Raw genomic sequence first — 22,010 nt, forward strand, 5'->3', positions numbered from 1 at the left:
TCTTAAGGGTGTGATGAATCCCAATAGGCTGTGACTCATATTTTCTTCCTGGCTCTTCTTACACAGTAGAGGGAGACACCTTTCAAGAGACTGAGGGCAAACTCTGGCAACAGCTGACCAGAAGAGAGGCCCTTAGCCAAGAAGCCTATAAAGAGTTTAATTCTGACAAAAAAAAAAAAATTTAATGCGCTTGAAAGCAGCCCTGTCTTAGGTGAACTTTACCTGGCCTGCAGCCTCCTGCGAGACATTGAAGTAGGGGGTCTAGTTAAACTGTACCCAGATTCCTGAGACACAGAGACTGTGAGATAACCTATGTGCTATTTTAAACACACCAAGCTTGGCTAATTTGTTCCTTAGTGTTAAATAACTAAGACTATAACAATGTGCATAACTCAACACTATTTTGTTGAGAAAGCAAATTCAATGGCACATATAGACCAGGGAGTATCTTTGCTAATCAAAAGCAACTAAAGGTAAATTAACTTTTTAAACATGCAAGCAGATGCAATTACACTCAGTGATGGTTTGAAAGAGAGTGCCCCCGCCCCACCCCTGACATAGGTCCATATATCTGAATACTTGGTGCTGTTTGGGAAGGACAAACTTGGTGTTTGGGAAGGATTCACCTACTTAGTAGTGTGACCTTGTTGGAGAAGGTGTGTCACTGAAACTGAGATTTCAAAAGCCTATAACATTCCCTTTTGGCTCTCTTGGTTTCACATTAGTTTCTCAGAATGTGAGCTCTCAGCTACTGCTCCAGTGGTAGGCCTACTTGCCTGCTGCAACACTCCTGGCCACGGTAGTCATGAACTGTGACCCTCTGAGACCGTAAGCCTCATAAGAGCTTTCTTTTATAAGTTACCTTGGTCATCACAGCCATAGAAAAGTAACTAAGAAACAACACGTTTTAAAACAAGAGAGGGCCAGCGTGGTGGACTATTCCTGTAGTCCCAAGGACTTGAGAGGGTGGGCATGCAGATTGCAAATACAAGGCTAATCTGGGTTAGACAACAAGACTTTTATTTTGCAAATAAAATATTTTCAAAACAGATAAAGACCCATCAGCTGTAGCTTTCTGATCCTATTCTTGAGACAAAACAAATATATTTTCTTTACTCACATGTATACTAATATATTACACAAGCTTCATAAACTATACAGGCATAGAGAGAAGAAAGGGTAGTGGGCCTATAATGGCAGAATGTCACTCTTTTAATCTTCTTTATTATTATGTATCAAAAAGAAGAGGAGGAAAAAGAAGAGGAGGGGAAGAGAAGAGGGGAAGTGGAAGGAAGAAAAACAAAACTAGATTGATCACAAGGTTCAAGATGTTTACCAAAAGGTTCTGGGCAATAAAGAATGAGCAAGACTGTGTTACTGAGAAAAACCCAAGAAAAAGTACCAGAGCAAAGCCCACAAAGCCTTTTCATAAATAAACAAATTGAGTGGGGCCATAGTGGTGCACACCTTTAATCCCAGCACTTGGGAGGCAGAGGCAGGTGGATCTCTATGAGTTTGAAGACAGCCTGGTGTACAAAGCGAGTTCCAGGATATCCAGGGCTGTCTCAAAAAACCAAATTAAAAAAGAGAGAGAGAGAAGAGAAAAAAAGAGAAATCAACCAGCTTAGTGAAAACCTCTGGAAATGAGCATGCGGTACATGCATAGAGACAGGCGAAGGTTGCAGCGAGAAGTCTAAACTGGATTCTATAGGCAATTGGCAGGTGACTGCTGAAGGAGCCAGCGCTGGGAACTAAGTGTATTTCAATAAAATTGATCTGACAAGCCTTGGTATGCATTAGACAAATCAGAGTGGAGAGGCAAAAAAGAATGGCCAATTATACCATTACTGCAAAAGTTCAAACTAATGAGTGTAGCACAAATTCTAATTGGTACTACTAATAAAACCCGGAGTCAGATATAGGGTTAATGCTGATGATCAGAGAAGCAGAGTGACCTGCACTAGAGAGTTCTTTTACCTCTACCAGTGCTCAGACCGGAGGGGCGATCCTGTCCTCAGACTGCATCTCCTGACTGCATCTGTCTCCACCAAATCTCAGACTACTTTGAGCTCCTGTCTCCTCCTGCCTTATGTTCTTCTCTCCTCCCAGCCATATTACTCCAATCTCCACCTCCCTAGAGCTCGGATTAAAGATGTATACCACCACTCCCTGGCTTTTAGTGGCTTAGCTCAGCACTCTGATCTTCAGGCAAGCTTTATTTGTTGAAACACAAACACAATATCACTAGTTAGACAGCTCTAACTAGTCCCTCATCTAAGTCAGGGCCCACTGAGTTTCTTTCAGTTCAAGGTTCCCTCCAATCATGGTACTTATGGATACGGGCAAGAAACAAGAAAAGCTAAAGCTGCAGAGAAACCCTGTCTCAAAAAACCAAAAAAAAAAAAAAAAAAAAAAAAAGAAACAAGAAAAGTAAAAGAGGCCATTTTAGATTGTGATATGGTAATAAGCATGATGAAGAATTGGGAAACAACAGGGAAGGAAAGAGGAGGGAGAAGACTTAAAACAGGAGGGATAAGGAGAGGAGACTGACACAGGGCTGCAGAGGGTACCAGAAACGACAGCCTCAGGAAACCGGTACCTTCCAAACAGGGGTCAAGGGTCAGATGGCACATTACTTGGCTTGTGTACCACATGGTTACTCCCTTTGTTGCAGGGGACTAATCACATGTGTCACACAAATAAATGGGTATGGCTATAACTAAAATATTTGCAAAATGGATATTGGCCCACAGGGCATAGTTTTCAAATCTCATTCTTAAGGAGACAAAACAAATTATGTTTTCTATGTCCACATACATAATAATATGAAACACAAGCTTAGTCATAGAGAGGGGAGAGGAGACTGTGCCTATGAAGTCAGAATGTCACTAATTTATTTCATCTTCACTTACTTGAATTTTCTAGAGTGAGGCTATAACCTGCTCTGACTTACTAAATGGTTATGAAAGGTCTAAAAACTTCTCGACTACACAGCGGGAACATTTAGAAGCTGCAAAGTACCAAAAATAGGAAATTACACAAGGGTGGTTGACAGCCCACAGTCTAATCAGCAACGGCAGAGACAAAGGACGTAAGGGCTGTAGCCTGAGCTTATTCTAACTGTAAAAAGGATGTGCTGCAGCAACAGATTGGGAGAAGGTTCCAGAAGGACTTTCTTAGAGGGGTGATTTTTCAGTATCAGGGTGGCAAGGCTTAATGGTGATGAGACTGGAATCATACAAAGGGTAGGGAGGCAGGTGAGGCTGCCCAAAGTTATAGTGGAGTCGACCCCGAAGGCTCTTCTAGCCAACTGAATTATTTCTTCAAAGAAGAAAATAATAATGATAATAATAATAATAATAATAATAATAATAATAATAATAATAATAATACAAATAACTGTCTCTTAAGGATTCCTAAGTCCCAGCTTACAGAAGAGCTGGGTCCTCGCCCAGCAAAGTCAGCTCTGAATACCCAGAAATTCAACCAAGAGGGAAGGCCTGAGAATCCACAGACAGAAGGTCAGCCTTGGACTATAACCAGGTCACGTGAAAAGAGAACAGTGATTCCCTGAGTTCTCCCTTCTGCCCTGCCCTTCTGCAGCTGCGGGATGCTCAAAGCCGGGACAAAATACGCAAGCCCGTGGGAGACACAGGCGTGGACGCCTTGGTTGACGCCCACACCGGCAGTCCCTACCACAGCAGCACGTAGGGATGATGCGGGTGTATCTTGCCCCATCGCCCCCATCGCCCACTCAGGACCTCAGCGCCTGTACTCCTACTCACCTCTCCCAGGGCCCAGGTTTCCGCGGTTACCATGGCGACGGCGCACTTCGCGCAGCCGCGCCTCACCCAGAGCCTAGGTTCCAGCTGTGCGAGAAGGTCAGGGATGCAAAGGCACAGGACGCTGGAGGGGAGAAGCTTAGAGGAATTCTCCCCAGTAACGAAAATCTGCGTTCCGTGGTGGCGTGCAGGTGTTTTATTTTGTAAAAAATATTCTGTAATCGGTCTGTTTTGAACAATTTTTAAACTGTAATAAAAAATGAAGTATGTTTGTTGATGGCTCGTTTTGGTCTCCTCTTTTGCTTTTAAATGAATTTCTTTTTGAAAATATGGGGATGAATCCTATTTTTAAAATGCAACTAAATACCTTGCTTAATTTCCAAATTATTTGGGGGAGTTTATAAAGTTAGTGTTACCTTGACTGTCTCCTGACAACTCACAAACGCCAACTGGGTAGAAGCAGAAGGAACTTGGAAGTTAGATGTGTTAGATTCTTTCTTATTCAGAAATTTAAAATTCAAAACAGCCCTGGAGGTGGGGATGGCCAGGGGAAAACTGAAGGAAAAACCTGCGGAGAAGTTGCCACCTTACTTGTTAAGCAGTACATGTGTTCACGTGATTTGGCAGAGAGAAAACCAGGAAGTCTTTGTTCTGAAGTCAAGTGTGAAGGGAAACATGATTTCTATTTCTACAATGAAATCGTTAGAGAGGAGGTGATAGTTCAGAAGGGCTCAGCATTTGAGCTGAAGATGGATACTTCTTAAAGCCAAAGTTTGAAGGCTGAAAAAACGTCTTAGTGGTTGGTTGAGAGCACATACTCTCGCAGTTCGGTTCCGGCATCCACACCAGGCAGCTTACTACACCCCCGAACTCCTGCTTTAGGGAGCTGACACTCCTCTGACCTCTTTAGGCAAATATACACATGTATGCACATACACAAGGATAGACGATAGATAGATAGATAGATAGATAGATAGATAGATAGATAGATAGATAGATAGATAGATATTGTGGTACACACCTTTAATCCCAGCACTCAGGAGACAGAGGCAGAGGCAGCCAGATCTCTGTGATTTTGAAGCCAGCCTGGTCTACAGAGCAAGTTCCAGGACACCAGGGCTGTTACACAGAGAAACCCTGGCTCAAAAATACATACATTCATACATACACACATACATACATACATACATACATACACACACACATACACACATAACATGATGCTCGATGAAGTTAATGTATTTTTTATCTTCTTGTTTTTACATCCCAACCGAAGCTTCCCTTCCCTCCCCTCTTCCCAGTGCTTCTCACTTTCACACACACACACACACACACACACACACACACACACACACACACCATCCATTCCTCCTCCATTGTTTTCTCTTCAGATATAGGCGGGGATCCCATGGATATCATGGTTATATCAAGCTGCAATGAGACCAAGCACCCCCTCTCCACCAATATTGGATGAGGCAATCCAGCAGGAGAAACAGGTTCCAAGAATAGGCAACAGAGTCTGAGACATCCCCTGCTCTCACTGCTAGGAGTCTTTCAAGAAGACCATGGTACACAACTGTAATATATATATATATATATATATATATATATATATATATATATTACATTTATTTATATACATTATATACATATACATACAGATGGCCTAGGTCAGTCCCATGCAGGCTCTCTGGTTGTTGGCTCAGTCTCTGTGAGCCCTTATTAGCCAGGTCAGTTGATTCTGTGGGTTTTCTTGTGGTGTCCTCCTCTGTTTCAGGATTCCCCACGCTCCACCTAATGATTGACTGTGGGTCTCTGCATCTGTTTCCATAACCTACTGGGTGAAGCCTCTCTGATGATAGTTGGGCTAGGCACCAATCTATGAGAATAGCAGAATATCTTTAGAAATCATTTCATTGACCTTTCTTTTCTTTTCTCTCTGTTATTCCTATTTGGGTCTATCTGGGGGTATCCCACCCCTGGGTCCTGGCCCTCAGTGGGGAACTCCATCTCAGGATATGGGTCTCCAACTGTGCCAGTTATCAGCTGGTCACCCCCACAATTTCTATGCCATCTTTACCCCAGCACATCTTGTAGGCAGGACAAATTATAGGCTGAAGGGTTTGTGTATGGCTGGGTTGGTGTCCCAAATCCTCCAATGGAAGTCTTGCCTCGTTGCAGGAGATGGCCAGTTCAGGTTTGATATCCCTTAATCACTGGAACCACCAGTTAGCTCCCAAATAACCACACAGAGACTTAATGTTAATTATAAACACTCAGTCAATAGCTTCGGCTTGTTACTAACTAGCTCTTACAACTTAAATTAACCTGTATTTCTTATCTAAGTTCTACCATGTGGCTCATGGTTTGTTGCCTCATTTTCTACAGGTCCTGGTTCCTCTGCATTTGGCTCAAGACTCCTGAGACTCTGCACTTCTTCTTTCCTGCATCCTCCTAGTCTGGATCTCCTGCTATATCTCTTCCTGCTCAGATATAGACCAGTCAGTTTTTTTATTAACCAGTAAAAATAATACATATTTACAGCATACAAATATTGTTCCACAACTTTTCCCCTTTTGTATGACTTAAGACTCAAGCAAAATATCAACCACTATGGAACTGAAGTTCTGTAATGTAAGAAAGAAGGAACCTTAATTTTTATTTATTTATTTTTTTTATTTTATTTTATTTATTTATTTATTTATTGGTTTTTCGAGACAGAATTTCTCTATGGTTTTGGAGCCTATCCTGGAACTAGTTCTTGTAGACCAGGCTGGTCTCGAAGAATCTTAATTTTTAAATGTTAAGATTTTTTTCAATTCAACGAAGTTGTATATTTTAGACTTTGACATTATAGACAGGAACACAAGCCAGATGCTCTATGAGCTGCCAGCTTATTCCTGCAGTCACCACTCAATGGGTTTCTCTCTTGAAGTCCATTTCTTACTAGTGATGAGCAATCAGATATACCTTAGTTAGTAACACATCATTTTAATAATTTCTTCTTTTACTGTAGCATTTTGCCGAGGAAGGTCTGTTTGTTTTTAATATCTGGATCGAAGATGATATAATACATAATTGTAGGCAACTGTATTTTTAATTAGTTTTTAGAGGCTACAAAGAATTTGCAAACAAGAATGTTTCTTGAAAGATTTAAATGGAATTAAGTAAAAGTCAGAGTTTTTCACTGTTGTTTGTTTCATTTTGTATTTTTTTACACATTTACTGGAGCAGGGGCACCCTCCTGCTCCAGCTTTTGTGTGAAAGTCACAGGACAGCTTGCAGAGCAAACTCTCCTTTCACCATGTGGTCCCAAGGGTCAAACTCAGGTCTGCAGGCTCTGCAGCAAGTGCCCCTTTACCCGCTGAGTCACCTTGCTGGCCTAGTTCTGGTTCTTTGAAACAGGCCCTTGCTATGTAGGCCAGACTGTGCCTAGAACTCATTATTGTAACCTAGGCTGGCCTCAAAATGGCAGTAATCTTGCTTTTATCTCCTGGGATTGCAGATGGACAGTTAGCTTGAAATAAGATTGTTTTTTATTTTGTTTTTTGAGGCAGGGTTTCTCTGTATAGTCCTGACTGTCTTGGAACTCTCTCTGACCTCAGACTCATAGAGATTCACCTGTCTCTGCCTCCCTAGTGCTGGGATTAAAGGTGTGCACCACCACCACCTGGCTAAATAGATTTTTTTCAAGATTTATTTTTAACTATGTGTATTTGTGTTCGTGGGGTAGGGGTATGTACATGTGAGTGCAGATGCCATCAGAGGGAAGAAGAGGAAGTCAGACCTCCTGGAGCTGGAGTTACTGGCAGCTGTGAGCAGCCTCACATAGGTGCTTGGGAACAGAACTCAGATCCTCTGCAAGAGCAGTACAAGCTGAGCAGTCTCTGCAACCCCAGTTTCTTAAGGATTGTTTTTAATGCTCTGAATGCTAGTACTATACTGCAGACCAGAAACTCAATAGACTTGAGAAGCCTAAATTAACTGGATCCTGTTCTCTGAGCTCATGTCAGTAACAACTGGGTGGTGCATTTAGGCCGATAGGGTTAGAAATGGATTTGTGAAGGAGATTCATGGCTCAAGCACGGCCCAGGCACAGCAGACTCACTGCCCTTGTTACAGCTCGGACTTAACATTACCCAAAGAGCTTGAGTGTTAAAAACTTGGTCCTCGGCTGGTGGAATCGGTCATTTAAAAGTGACTGGTAGTAGGGCTCTGACCCTCAGGGGATTTGTAATCTCAGCGCTTTAATGGAGGGGTTGGAAATCAGGAAGTGGAGCATAGATGAAGTTGGTCACTGGAGGGGGCACCCTGGACGGGTTTACATTGTTCACAGACCCTTCCTGCCTGCCCCCTGCTTCTTGACTTGACTGCCATTAGATGCGTGACCTCCTCCACCACACTGCTGTCATAATCTGCCTTGCTCGGGACCAGATAGCTAGAACAAGACAGACACAGAAACCTTGAAAACCAGGAGCCAAAAATTATCTTTTCTCCTTTAAGTTGCTCTTCTCAGGTATTTTGACGTAGTGGTGAGGAGTCTGAATCAAACAGCCACAATCTTCTGTATCCTCTAGCCACATTCATCCAAGCTTGACATGAGAACGCCACATTGGAAGGCTCCTCACCGCAGGCTCCAAAACAATGAGATGAATCGAGCATGGAAGTAATTGTTTTCACAATATACCCCAAGAGTATTAGTAGATCTTTCCTTTCCTTATGTTATAGGGCACAGTCTCCATCCTATGGACATCCCACGGTTTGCTTAATCAGTCCCCTCGTGAGACTTCTCGTTTGTTTGCCATTTTTGCTATCACTAAGAGTCCTACAGTGACTAGCCTTGTGCTTAACCCTTCGTTCTCACTGTCTTATCACATTTACCTTTTCTTTTCTTTCTGCTACTATTTCCTTTGGGGTAGCAGAATTATGAGGTCAAAAGGGACACAAATGTAATTTTGCTAGAAGTTGCCAAATCTCTCTCCATAGAAATGTTACCATTTTTTTCATACACACACACATACTTCCCCTCAGTTATGTCAGCAAAGCAAATTGCTCAACTCCGATGCTTGCCTATTTGATAGGCAAGTATACCTATAATTATTTAATTTATTAGAAACAAGACTGACAACCGAATGAGGCACTGAGACCATTTCCAGATGTGTCAGGAGCCCAGGAGCACACAGCTCAACAGCCAGAAACAAACTGAACACTCACCACCGCTGCGCTTCTGTGGCTGTAGCAGGGTGCAGGCACCTGAGAGTCCTCTAGGCTTAGGCATGGAATCTGGACATGCTGGCAGTAGAACAGGTGTCCTAGCTACAAATTCAACTGAAGAAAATGTTGTTGGTCAATCTGATGCTAGCAAGCAAGAGACTATCACTCAGAAGATCTGAGTACACTTGATATGAGAATCTTCTTGTTTGAGGGTCTGCTTTGAGAGTCACTAGGTATTCAAGCTTGATTCCTTCTATCTGGAGTTATCAGAGACACATGACATGAAGGATTTAGGTGTTCAGCCAATTAAGAACAAAGAAACGTGCTGCCTTGGCTTCCTGCCTTCTTGGAGAACCTGGGAACGAGCCTGCTCTGCTCAGGTCCAGAATTCCAACAGACAACATAAGAGAAGCTGATATGGCCAGGACAATAATATACTCTGGTCCCCTGACTTGGGAATAATCTAAGTCTAAAAAAAATCAGACAAAAGCCTAATTTCCCTTAAAAATCATAGCATTTAAAAATTCTCCCAAAGTGAGCTGGGCAGTGCTGGTGCACACCTTTAATCCCAGCACTTAGGAAAGAGAGGCAGGATGATCTCTGTGAGTTTGAGGCCAGCCTGGTCTACAGAATGAGTTACAGGACAGGTGCCAAAGCTACAAAGAAACCCTGTCTTGAAAAAACAAAAACAATAACAAAAACAAAAGACAAAAAAAAATTCACCCAAAGTGGAAAATTTAGGAATTGTGAATCTTTTGAAAGTGTAACCAAAGCCAGTTCTGAAGAAGATGCACAGTCTGGTCACGCAATGTGTATGACACTTTAAACATACCTGAATGTCCACAGGATCCCTCACTGCTCTAATGTACAGAGGAGCACTTGCATATACAGCATATAAGACCCTTTGGTTCTTAACACTCTGCAAGTGCTTGATGTCAAGGGCTTCCTGGGCAGTTTGGACACTATCGATAGAGAAGCCATAATCAATGTGCTTCCGTGGATGGCTCCTCTCTTTGCTAACCCTCTGATTTGGCCTCTCTGATATAAATGAAAATCAGACATGAGAGCTAGAAGCTAACAAGACCAATTCCCAGTAGAACTCAGTAGGAAGTCCAGTGGTTTTGTTTGCAAGCAGAGTTCAAAGCCACTTGTTTTCTGGAGGTCCTGCATGGCAGTGTTTTCAACCGCTGTGGGGACAGGGCCTAGCTTCTGAAGAAGGTTCTCTTTTTTCCCCTCCCATCTATTGGCCGAAATTTGGCAAAGGATAACCTGGTTGTCCAGGCAGGCTGAGGATTCTGTTTTGATGCATGAGGAGGAAGCAAGGTCCGCTGCAACTATATATCTTCTTGAACCTGGAGATTCATGTTGGGATGATTTATACTGTAGACATAAAGCTGGTATGACAGTCCTTTCTTACTTTTGAGTTTCTGCCCATACATCTGACTTGGTCATTATACCAAGTCTCTAACTGCTTCCTACTTTATAATATATATTCATTTTATTACTCTTGTGCCTCTAAAGAATCCTGACTAATGCAGACTGCCGTGTCATTGGCATTTCCAGCTTTTGATTCTTGGACCTGTGAATCCCGACTAAAGGAGAAACAGTACCATATTTTGGATGTTGAGTTGGCGTATACCCAGCCTTCTAGAGAATACTGCACCCCCACCCCACCCCACTCTCCAGGCTATTGACATCTAGTTGTGTGACTGTTTTAAAAAGGCCATTCTATCCATTCTGTCAAGTCAGTTCTGCAGGGTGGTGGGTACAAGATAAGAATATTCATTATGAGTGCACTGCTCCACTTCTTTGTGAAATGAGTTCCGTGGAAAGAAGTGGTTCCAGGAGGAATATGATAGACGGTGAGGTTTGGCAGCAGCATTGCATCCAGGAAAGGTAAATTCATACCTAGAATAAGTATCCATTCCAGTAACTTAGATCTCCATGCGAGTACCATGAGCACTTTACCCACTGACCCATCTCCCTGCTATCTAATCCTTAAAAAAATATTCAGCTGTGGTCAGTGAAGGAACTCTAGCCAGCTTGATCATGGCAAACATGGTTCTGGCAGGCCTCACCCTTCTCCCCCATTCCCTCTGTCTTGCTAAACCATTTGCATTTCCAAAACCAGCCATCAAGGTCTATATCCTTATTTGGCCATTTCCTCCTTCTGGGGCTGACTACCAAGGTCTAGCTCTCAAAGTATTGAAATCCAGCCATCAAAAGCCCTCTTTGGCTCACCTAATTAACACACTTAATTAAAATTAAACACCTCATTCTAATATGGGGGTTTCCCCTTTTTTTAAACCTTTATAAACCATGCTTCTATAGGCCATGTTTATCTCTCTTTATCCAGAAGTCCTTTTGTCGCCCTCTTCCTTGTTCCCTTTTCCTCTTCCCTCACCTTCTAATTTTTATTGTCTTATTCCCGGCCCTTTGACCCTCTGGGGCAAATAAATTTCCTTTGTGCTGAGAACTTGGTCTTGGGATGTCCTGAGCTGATACCAATCCCTTCAGTCAAAGAGGTATTTTTCCACTCAAGAAATGCATCCATATTTTCTTACCCTACTTGTATATTCTAAATACATTTGATTTTTGTAGGGTATAATGACCCAGCCTAGTCATGTCAACTTGAGGCCACTAAAGTTTCATTGTAACCTGTTGGGCAGCAGTTTCATGAGCGATTGAAACATTCCATCCTACAGGAAAGCTCCTCAAGTAGGAAAGTAAACAACCCAAAAATAGCTTCAGGAAGTACCTGAAATTGACCAGATTCACTCGTTTCCCCCTCCCCTGCCTGAGGAAGGGGAAAAAAAACTGAACTGCAAAGAAGACTCTTGCATGAGCCCAGATGCCAAGAAGATTTAGACAAGCCAAGTTACAAAGAAGACTCTCAGAGAAGGCAGGCTACAAAAAAGTGTTTTGAACCAGATAGATGCCTTGAAGAGATTTAGACCAACTGAGGCACCTGGAAAGGACACCCTCTGTTGAATGAGAGAGGGCCTGCTTTTGGACCTGGCCACCCAGCTAGCTTACACCTGAAATAATCACACAGAAACTGTATTAATTAAAACACTGCTTGTCCATTAGCTCTAGCCTCCTATTGGCTAACTCTCACATCTTGATCTAACCCATTTCTATTACTCTGTGTTCACCACGAGGTCATGGCTTACCGGGAAAGATTCAGCATGTCTGACCTGGTGGCTCCATTTTGGCTCTCTCTGACTCTGCCTTTCCATCTTCAGCTGTGTGACATGTACAACCCTTAAAAGTGCCCGCCAGGTACAGCTCTCTCTTTGCCTCTTCTTTCCTTTATTGTCTCTTTTTTCCAAAGCAGCTTATTAAATATTTTCTCATAGCCTTGTTACAAAGTGTACATTCATCTATGCGGTGTCCTGACACACCTCTTAGAAAATTTAAGTCATCCATGTTTCTAAAGACCAAATTCCCAAATCATTAAGGACACCCCTAAGCCACCTGTTAGCTCCCACGTGTCATTCTGGAGGTGCTGGTCAGCTTCAGATACCCACCTGCCAAATGAGTAAGAACCAGTTAAAGGCAACCACATTCCCAGAGTTGGGCAGTACATTCACCCACATACACAAGCTAGGGTAGATTTTCTGTTACTTTTGCAGCTCCTACACCAAGATACCAAACTCCAGGGTAAGAAAAAGCTACAAAGCATTAATTTATGCCTTTTTGACACCACATTCATTAGTGACCAAAGACAACACCCTTTGTGTTGCCTCTTTCTCATCTCTTTCCCTCCTCTTTCCTCTCTTTGCCTCTTCTTTCCTCTCTTGCCTTTCACGTCCCTTGCTCCCCTTCCCTATTCTCTGCCTCTCTGTCTGTCTGTCTGTCTGACTGACTGCTTGCCTGCCTCCTCTTTCACGTCACCTCTCCAACATGGCCTTTCACTCTCTCCCTCCACCAATAAACCTCTTGCATTAACTGTTGCACAAACCATGTTTGCTTAGTAGCATACCTTGGCAGGGCCTGCCAAGAAGTACCCACTTCACCTTTCTTTTTTATTTATCATTACAGTGTCTATTTCCTCAAGAACGAGTATTTGACAAAACAAGAATCCCATGGGTCTTGTTTACACCTAAACCTTAGAGTCTATGTAGTTCATAAATGACAAACAAGATATTATTTCTAATTGAAAGTCTAAAAGTTAAGCTCATTGATCTTGAAAGTATTAATTGTTACCACTGTCTCACATATTGTAAAACCACACTAGAAATTTACAATCCCCAAAGATGAAGACTTAGTGGGATTGTAGGAGTTCTATAATAATTGGAAATGCCAGGTTTCCATTATGCTTATTTCTATGTATAGTTTTATAGGTTTTGACATAAACAGGAAGAGCTGATTTACACTGAACTTCTCGCCTTTGAAGAGAGAAGTAGAAGCATAAGCCAGATTACAGTGGGTTGAAGAATGAATCATAGACTGTCAAGAATAGAAACTATTAATTTTTTCCCTGGCCATAGGCTTAAATTCCATCTTTAGTTACAAGCATTGCTTAGTGGTTTTTATACCTCGTTATTGAAATTTATAGCTATAAAATAATTCACATTTTGGGAGACTCTAAGGGTCACTTTGAAGATGCCTTTTAGGCAATTCACACAAAAGAAACCTTACTGGCAGCTGCACATATAAAATGACATTTCAATTGATCAGAGAAATGTACATCCAAACCATTTGATAGCCACCAGATTGGCAAAACAAACAACGTAAGTCCAGGCTGTAACCCTGACATGCTGTGTATTCCAAAAAGGTGCTTTGCAGGTGCCCTTGCCCTTTTGCAAGTTATATAATTCTTTGGCGCCATCAGCAAAATATGAATGATGGTCATAAATCCTTCTTCAATATTTAGACCAATCATCTCCAACTACAAGTTTATTAATAAAAGGTATATTTCCTCTCAGAAACAACTGCAGAGTCTGTAGATTTCATGTAAAGATCAGTTAAAAAATTAACTAAGTCTAGTATAGTTTTCAACAAATCAGCAACAGTCTTCTACTGATATACTTAAAATTGTAACCCCCACTTTCTAACTATTTCGTTGGTTGCTTTCTAAATATATTGTAAAAACAAGACGACCAATTATTGAGAAAAATTTTGGAACAAAATACAAAAAGCGTTTTTCCTCTTAGGATTAAAGTAAGTTCACAAAAGAAGCATCTAAATTAAGGAGAAAGGACGCCATTAGAATCTTGGATTAAACTCCAATATCTTGAAACTGTGTTGAAGAAAAACTAGAGGGTGAGGTACCTGTGATAGCGTCCTCAGACTTGCACATAGTAGGGGACTGATAGAAACTACTCAACTCCTTGTTGCATGTGATAAGAATTCAATCCACAATCATGGACAACATTTGTATCCAAAAAAAAAAAAGGGGGGGGGGGAACCTAGCAGCCACAAGCAAATCAAAATTCCTAGCTTCCGGCAACTAGTTCCATCTTTCTATTGCTTTTGCTATGAAACACGTCAGGGGATGGTGAAGAAGAAGGATGTTTTTAAATACATCAATAAATTACCCGGACACGCTAACGGTTCCAGTACTGGGAAACACTCAGCGAGAGGTGCAGCTACTTCCGGACCCAGAACGGAACCACTTGCCTAAACATGGGCAGTTTGGCGGGAAGGATTTAGGGACAGGACCACTTCCTGCTTCTGGATAGGGGCGGGTGCGGAGAAAGGAAATTGCTGCGGGAGCCGCATCCTCCCTGCGCTAGCGGCGCCAGAGGTGGAGACAGAGAGGGCGGAGGAGGCAGCGAAAGGTGCCGCAGAGAAAAAAGTGTCAAAGCCAGTAAGTCAGAGCCTTAGAGCAGGGGATGGAGAGCAGAGCTCCAGGTTTCGCTCCGCAGATCTGTGATCTCAACTTGCCGAGCTGCCCAGTGGGGTTAGAGCAGCTCTTTGTAGGTCGCCTGTCAGTCTGTGCCGAAAAGAGACTATTGAGGCGCTTGGGTCGGGCCTTGCGGGGCGCCAGACTGCGCTACTTGCCGGTGTCTTGTCGCCAGGGGAAGCCTGTGCGGTGCTGTTTGGGGACGCTAGGGCTCCGCATCATGGACAGCTTCACTTGGGATTCTGAGGGAGTGAGCACTAATGCCTCCCATTTTACCTTTGAAAGCCAGAGAGATCCTGGTGGTGGACAGTATTTCGGGAAGTAAGACGATTGCTTGGGAGAGCGTTAGTCTGGCGCTGTACTTTCCCTGCCCTTGGTCAAGCTGTCCGGGCTGGTTGGAAACTGAGTTGTTTTTACACGCAAATGCCTCGGCCTGCCCCCTGTCACTTCAGAACAAGTTAACCTTCAGATCCAGTGTTCCTATCCGACTCATTAAATTAGTACTGCTGTGGGTATCTAGTGTTTGCTCTGCAAATACACTTGAAGGCAAAGTGAGAGAGAGAGAGAGAGAGAGAGAGAGAGAGAGAGAGAGAGAGAGAGAGAGAGAGAGAGAGAGAGAGAGAGAGGAGGAGAAGAGAGAGGAGAGAGAGAGAGAGGAGAGAGAGAGAGAAAGAGAGAGAGAGAAAGAGAGAGAGAGAGAGAGAGAGAGAGAGAGACTCCAAGCGCGTTTCGAACAGAGACAAAACCGACTAGCTATCATGACTACTTTCACACCTTCCCTCACCCTCCATATAATCAATCGATTTAGCATCCTCAGTTAATGATGGTCATCTTAAAGGCACCACCTTCCGTTATGATTGTGCGTCTGCACAAACATTATATCGGGATGCAAGATTCTTGATTACAGACGAAATGAGTGAAATGATTATGAAAGTTGCTGGAGAAATCAGAAACCGTTTTTAGTAAGTTACTGCTTTTCTCTTGCTTAAGGTACGGCTTTAGAATACGGTGAAGGATACTTTTCATGGTGCATGGAAGGAAAGCCAATGCGCAGGTAAGCCATTTAAGAAAAAAAAACATTGATTTCACTGATTGAAGTTTAGCGGCTACTAACGGTGCATCATTTAAAATTATTTTATTCACAATCCTTATTAAATCCTGCTTGGAATTAATCATTCTTGTTTCAAATAAAACTAATAATGTCAGAAATTAGCAGCTTCTTTTGTTTGTTTTGGTTTTGTTGTTGTTGCTTGGTTTTTGTTGTTTTAAACAAGAATTTACTGTGTACTCTTGGATGTCCTGGAATGTGCTTTGTAGACCAGGCTGGTCTCAAACTCACAGAGATCCACCTGCATCTGTCTCCCAAGTGTTGGAATTAAAGGTGTGCACCAACACACTCTGCAACTTGTTAATGGAATGTTGGAGTTAGGTTTCTAAAGAGAGTTTGAATTTTTTGGTTCTGAATACTTAAATCTGCTTTTTTTTTTTTTTTTTTTTTTTTTTTTGGTTTTTCGAGACAGAGTTTCTCTGTGGCTTTGGAGCCTGTCCTGGAACTAGCTCTTGTAGACCAGGCTGGCCTCAAACTCACAGAGATCCATCTGCCTCTGCCTCCCGAGTGCTGGGATTAAAGGCGTGCGCCACCACCGCCCGGCTAAATCTGCTTTTTTTTGCACAGTAATTTTTGTTATGCATAATGGTAAGTGTACTATGGTGCTTTGTGTGTTTATTATAAATTAAATTCCCTGTATAATATAGAAGATTATGTTGCCAAATAAAAGTAATATTTTTAAGATACTGTACTGCATTCCTAGTTATGGTTTGGTTATCATACTGGTATTCAGTAGTCTATTATGTTTATTAAATAGCTGTACAAAAGGGAAGATTGAGCAGTAAAATAGATGTAGGAAAATAGAAGTGTGAGGAAACTCTGTACAATTACAGGTTCTCTTGCCTCTAGAATTTACTAATACCTTTTCTCAAACCGTCCTAACAAATTATACCAGAATCTTTATTGAAACAAGTCAATTCTATTTATTCATTGTTTAAACTCGTATTATTGTTATCAAACCCTATTTTGTCATATTTCTTAACATCAAAGATAACACAGACACTTTTTTTTTCTTTTTTTTTTTCTTTTCTTTTTCTGGTTTTTCGAGACAGGGTTTCTCTGCAGCTTTTTTAGAGCCTGTCCTGGAACTAGCTCTTGTAGACCAGGCTGGCCTCGAACTCACAGAGATCCGCCTGCCTCTGCCTCCCGAGTGCTGGGATTAAAGGCGTGCGCCACCACCACCCGGCTAACACAGACACTTTTTAAGAAAAGAGAAATTACAGGATAAGGGCAGGGCTTAGAACTAGAAAAAGGGCTGGTCATGACTGCAAACCTGTAAAACCCAGCACCTTGCAGGCAGAGACAGCAAGATCTCAGGATCAGGTTCCAGTGAAAGGAGTGGGAATATATGGCCTTTTCCAGATTACTGCTGATTTGTCGGTTGGCTTTTCACTGTTTTACTGTTTCTTGCCCTGCTAACTTCATCGGTGTATCTGCCATGATATTTACAATTAGCAAATGTTCACAGATGCTTTAAGACGTCCAGATGAAAAGACATCATAGAGGTGACACATTCCATTACCCTCCTTACATCTTACCATACAATACGAATCATGTAAGACTGTAAAGTACTGGGAGAAACCGACTACACAATAGTAAGTGCTTTACCACTTCATTTTCTAGCATGATTACAAAAGCCACTGATTTTGCCTCATCCTCAAGTTGCCATAAATGTTTTATCTTAAGTAACTGGTAAAATATGAATTTATATTTTTAATTTAATTTTATTTAAAAATTTTTTCATGTGATATAGTTTGATCATATTCCTTCCCCTCCTCCAGCTCCTCACAGATCCTCCCCACTCCCTATCTGTGCAACTTCATGTTCTTACTCTGTCTTAAAACATACATACACAACAACAACAATAACAGAAAAATGCTGTATGTTTGGTATTGGCCAGCATACCCTGGAGTGTGGTTGATAGACTCAGGGAAAACTGACTTTTCCTCTCTCAGTAACTCTCAGTTGCAAATAGTTTCTAGGTTAGGGGTGAGGCTTTGTGCCCGGCTCCCCTTCTCAGTGTGGAGATTTTATAAAAGAAAGTCAGGTTACGGCAATATTTTTAGTTTACTAGTAATTTCTATATAAAATATTCACTTAATCACTCAGTCTGAGGAGCTTTTTTGCTTGTCTTATTTTTATTACATCATACTGTTCTTCAAAATGATGTTTATAATTCTAATGCCATCAGTTATTGACTTATAGCTCTTTATTATCATCACTTGGCCAGAGGCCAGCCGATCCACTGTTCTTACTTCACTTAATGCTGCCTCCATTAAGCTTTGGTTGCACATCCCTGTCCTTCCCTTCTACTAAAACCTGTAAGGCAGTGCTAGGTCTGTACTCAGCTGCTGCTAAAGAAACTGGATAGAAGTAACTCCTTTTATTGTGATTATCTGGATGCATGCTCATCTCCTTCACAGATTGTACGTTCACCCATCGCACCTGATGCATGACACCATAGCAGCCACGACACCTAATGATTAATGCATAATTGTCTGAGTGAGCAGCTCCTCCAGCTTTTCCCTGGGTGGGGGCAGGTCTTTTGTAGTTTTAACATTCTCTTTAATTGTATGTATTTATGCAGTAAGGTGTGATAACTTAACATACACACACATAATGTGTAATGATCAAATCAAAGCAATTAGTCTATCTCCTAATATGGTTTTTTTTTTTACCCATTATAGAAAACACTATGAAAAATCCTAAAAACAAAACAAAAACTAACACTAGAACTGTCACTTGGCTAGCTGTCCCATTACTGGATATCTATATCCAAAGGAAATGGCATCACTGTATCAGAGAGATTCCTGCCCTGCCATATTTATTGCAACACACAGACATGGGATATAATCACCTGAAGTATCCATTGACTAGAGAAAGTATAATAGTAAGTCTACACCACACCCACACACCATTATATAGCACCCCCCAAAATGACACCCTGTCATTAATAGCAACCTTCATAGACATTTGTTATCATTATGTTAAATGAAAGAAGCCAAGTATGAAAAAAAACTGCATATTCTCAGGAGTACAAACTAAAGTAAACTGATTTCAGATAAGTAGAAAATAGAATATTACTAGAAAAAGCAAGAGGATGGGGGATTTAAGAAGGCTGAATAATAGGTTCCCAAATAAGAAAAGTAAGTTTTAATGTTTTTCAGCACAGGTTAAGGTTTATAAGAATTTATCATATGTGTTATAAAAAGATTAGAATTCAAAGGTTTCCAGCACAAAGAAGTGATAAATATAAATACTTAAGGTATTATAATTCATAACTATACAGTTTTATAAAATCGACTGGAATTTTATAAGCAGAAGTTTCATTTATTTAACTGTGTGTATTTATGTGTATATGGCATTACATTTAAAAGATATAATAGCATATTCAAAATTGGGCATAGTGGTGCATGCCTGTGATCTCAGCATGTGTTAAGTGGAGGCAGAAGGATCAGAAATTCAGGGTCATCCTCAGCTGCATAACAAGTTTGAGGCCAGTGTAGGCTATAAAAGATTTTGTCTTAAAACAACAAAAATGACAAAAAAAAAAGGATGTCTTCCAAGACAGATCCCAGGTCCCACTATTCTTCTCCCAAAGGCATTTGTTTGTTTGTTTGTTCTGCATTGTTCTTAAGGCCTTATAATTCATGTACAAGCATAGAATATATTTTCTTAAAAAATATTAGGGTTAGGATGCTGGCTCAGTTGGTAGAATTCTTGCCTATTACGCTTAAATCCCTGTTTGATCCCAAGCACTGAATAAGCAAAGTTGAGTGTCACATTACTGTAAAGTGACTCAGCTATATAGCAGATTTGGAGCCTGGACTATACGAGCTGCTGCCTCAAAAATCAAACAACCCCCCCCCCCAAAAAAAAGAAGAAGAAGCGGGGAGGAAGAGAAAGAAGAAACACAACAACTACAACAACAGCAGCTCTGGGCTTCCTCTCTTTAGCTGCAGCTGGACAAACAAAACAAGAATTGTGGAAATCAGACCGTAACCGTGAAGTAGTTTGTCCTTTATCATTTTATCTCTTTAAAAGTCAATGTGCATTGACCTACAGATCAGACTCTAAGGGGTTGCTGTCCGGCACTGGCTAAAGCTGAGGTTGGATTCTGAATAGTTCTGAAAGGAAAGATTTAGAAAAACAAAACCTTAATGTCAACATATCGTGCACATTGCTCTGTTTCTTTACCACTTGACAAATTGTCTTGTGAGCCAGTGTGATGGCATAGTCCTGTAATCCCTACTCTCAGGAGCTGAGACAAGAAGATTGTGAGTTTGAGGCTAACCTAGGCTATACAGGAAGACCCTGTTTCTATTTTTTAAGTAACCAATACACATAAACCTCCCTTTTTCTTTTTTATAGTTACATAGTATTATGACATTTCTACACACCACACTTAAACAAGTTCTATAGTGAGCATCCATGTAGGTGATTTTTGCTCAAATGTGTAAGCACAATATGTCTTTCTTCCTATTTTACATGGTTCCAAGGATCACACTCAAGTGTTTGCACTTAAGCAGCAAGAACTTTTATCCACTGAACCATCTGGCTGTCCAAAAACTCTAAAGAAGGGATTAAAGACAGGCAAGATGGGTCAGTGGGTAAAAGTGCTTACCTTGTACAATCTGACAACCTGAGTTTAGTCTGAGGACTCATACGAAAAGCAAGGTACCGAGACACACACCTGTAATTCCAGCACGCCTACTGTGAGATGGGAGGCAGACAGGTGCATCCCCTGAAAGCAGAGAAGGCAGAAACGAGAAACTCTTCCTCAAGGTGGAAGGTAAAGCCCACTCCCAAAAGTTGTCCTCTGACCTCCACACATGCACTGTGACACCACACACACTCACACACACACACACAAAGGCAAATTTTTAAAATTAAAAAAAGGGCTGTTAGAACTGGAGACACAGCTCAGCATAGTGACACAGCACTTACCTTGCATATGTGAGGCCCTTGGCTCGGGTAGGGGTGCAAAGGATGGGCATGGAAGTGAGCAGGGTAATTAAGGACACTGTAATGAAGAAGAAATGTAGACAGAAAAGCTTGTGGAGAGAGAGTAAGACTTAAGTGTCTGAGTTATATGCGCATTAAGTGTATCTTAAATTTAATTATGTCATTTATGAAGGAAGAAGGGCAAACAAAAATTGTGGAAATTAAGACCATAACCATGAAATAAATAGTTTGGCCTTTGTCATTTTGTTACTTTAGGAACCAATGTACACTGGCATACAGATCAGATTTGTTTGGGCTGAATTCTAGGCAGGTGGTAGATAAGCAAGAAAAAGGAGAAAATAATAGTAGAGGAATTAACATGAAAGAGTTCTGGTAGTTTAACTGAAAGATTACCTGGGGTAGATCTGTGTTGAGGAGACTCCAACAACTTCAGAGGTTTCAGCTTGAAAAATTGAGTGCTGCCCTGATGGGATATAATACAATACAAAAAAAAAAAAAGAGCAAGTTTCCTAAACCTCCAGCAGGTTCTCATATGTTTTAGGAGTTTTGTGTCTAAGGAACCAACTAGCAGTGCCTGGCTTATAAATGGATAGAAAAGAGATTTATGCTGGAATTTCATAAATCATGAGTCAATCAATATGCAGAAGGTTCTTCAAGCTATGGTATGAATGAGGGAATAGAAGGGATGACAACCCTGTGTACCAGGAATGATTGAGTGGGACCTGAAAAGAAGACAAGTAAACATTCTAAATCAAGTAAAGCTTTAGCTGCAGTTTCCTGTTCATCCCAGCTAGTCTGAAATGCATTCTTAAAAATAGTAGCAGATAGATCTGCATGATTTGACTGTTCCCCAGGGTGGCATGCATGTGCTGTACGATGCCTTGCTCACAAGCACCTCCTCTTCCTTTCTGGGACACAAGAAAACTGAGTATTGTGCTTCGTTTCCTTTGGAGATTGCGCTGTTACCCGACTTTCTTCTAATGAAGTGTTGGGACAAGGTCTGAGCGTACTCTAGAACTGTCTTCTACTTCCTGCCTTACAAGGAAGCAGTTTACTTACATGGCTACTTGCCCTTTCCTTTTTTTGGTTT

At 41.4% G+C, this 22,010-nt stretch overlaps 2 protein-coding genes and 1 non-coding gene across 6 annotated transcripts in view; 1 reads left to right on the forward strand and 2 right to left on the reverse strand.

The window, feature by feature from the left end:
* Nucleotides 1-14,609, reverse strand: part of Ankrd45 (ankyrin repeat domain 45) — a 41,416-nt gene extending 26,807 nt beyond the window's left edge. For 2 of the 3 annotated variants that reach the window (XM_038309494.1, XM_038309496.1), the window contains exons 1-3: nt 14,540-14,609; nt 12,474-12,526; nt 3,786-4,029 (exon numbers count right to left, since the gene is read on the reverse strand). The gene's annotated coding sequence lies outside the window, so the exon portion shown is untranslated. The remainder of the gene's footprint in view (nt 1-3,785; nt 4,030-12,473; nt 12,527-14,539) is intronic. The other variant, XM_038309495.1, reaches the window with a different exon arrangement.
* Nucleotides 12,615-12,726, reverse strand: LOC119799602. The gene has a single exon (XR_005282884.1). It is a non-coding gene; the product is annotated as a small nucleolar RNA SNORA13 (small nucleolar RNA).
* Nucleotides 14,610-14,699: 90 nt separating the features above from the next.
* Nucleotides 14,700-22,010, forward strand: part of Klhl20 (kelch like family member 20) — a 40,916-nt gene continuing 33,605 nt past the window's right edge. Inside the window, exons 1-2 of one of the 2 annotated variants that reach the window (XM_038350152.1) lie at nt 14,700-14,811; nt 15,838-15,901. In XM_038350152.1, the coding sequence (XP_038206080.1) occupies nt 15,879-15,901 (23 nt within the window). In that variant the 5' untranslated portion in view covers nt 14,700-14,811; nt 15,838-15,878. Of the gene's footprint in view, nt 14,812-15,837; nt 15,902-17,435; nt 17,551-22,010 lie in introns of those variants that run through there. The other variant, XM_038350153.1, reaches the window with a different exon arrangement.

The sequence above is a fragment of the Arvicola amphibius genome, chromosome 12 (genome assembly GCF_903992535.2).
Source record: "Arvicola amphibius chromosome 12, mArvAmp1.2, whole genome shotgun sequence".
NCBI classification, from domain to species: domain Eukaryota; kingdom Metazoa; phylum Chordata; class Mammalia; order Rodentia; family Cricetidae; genus Arvicola; species Arvicola amphibius.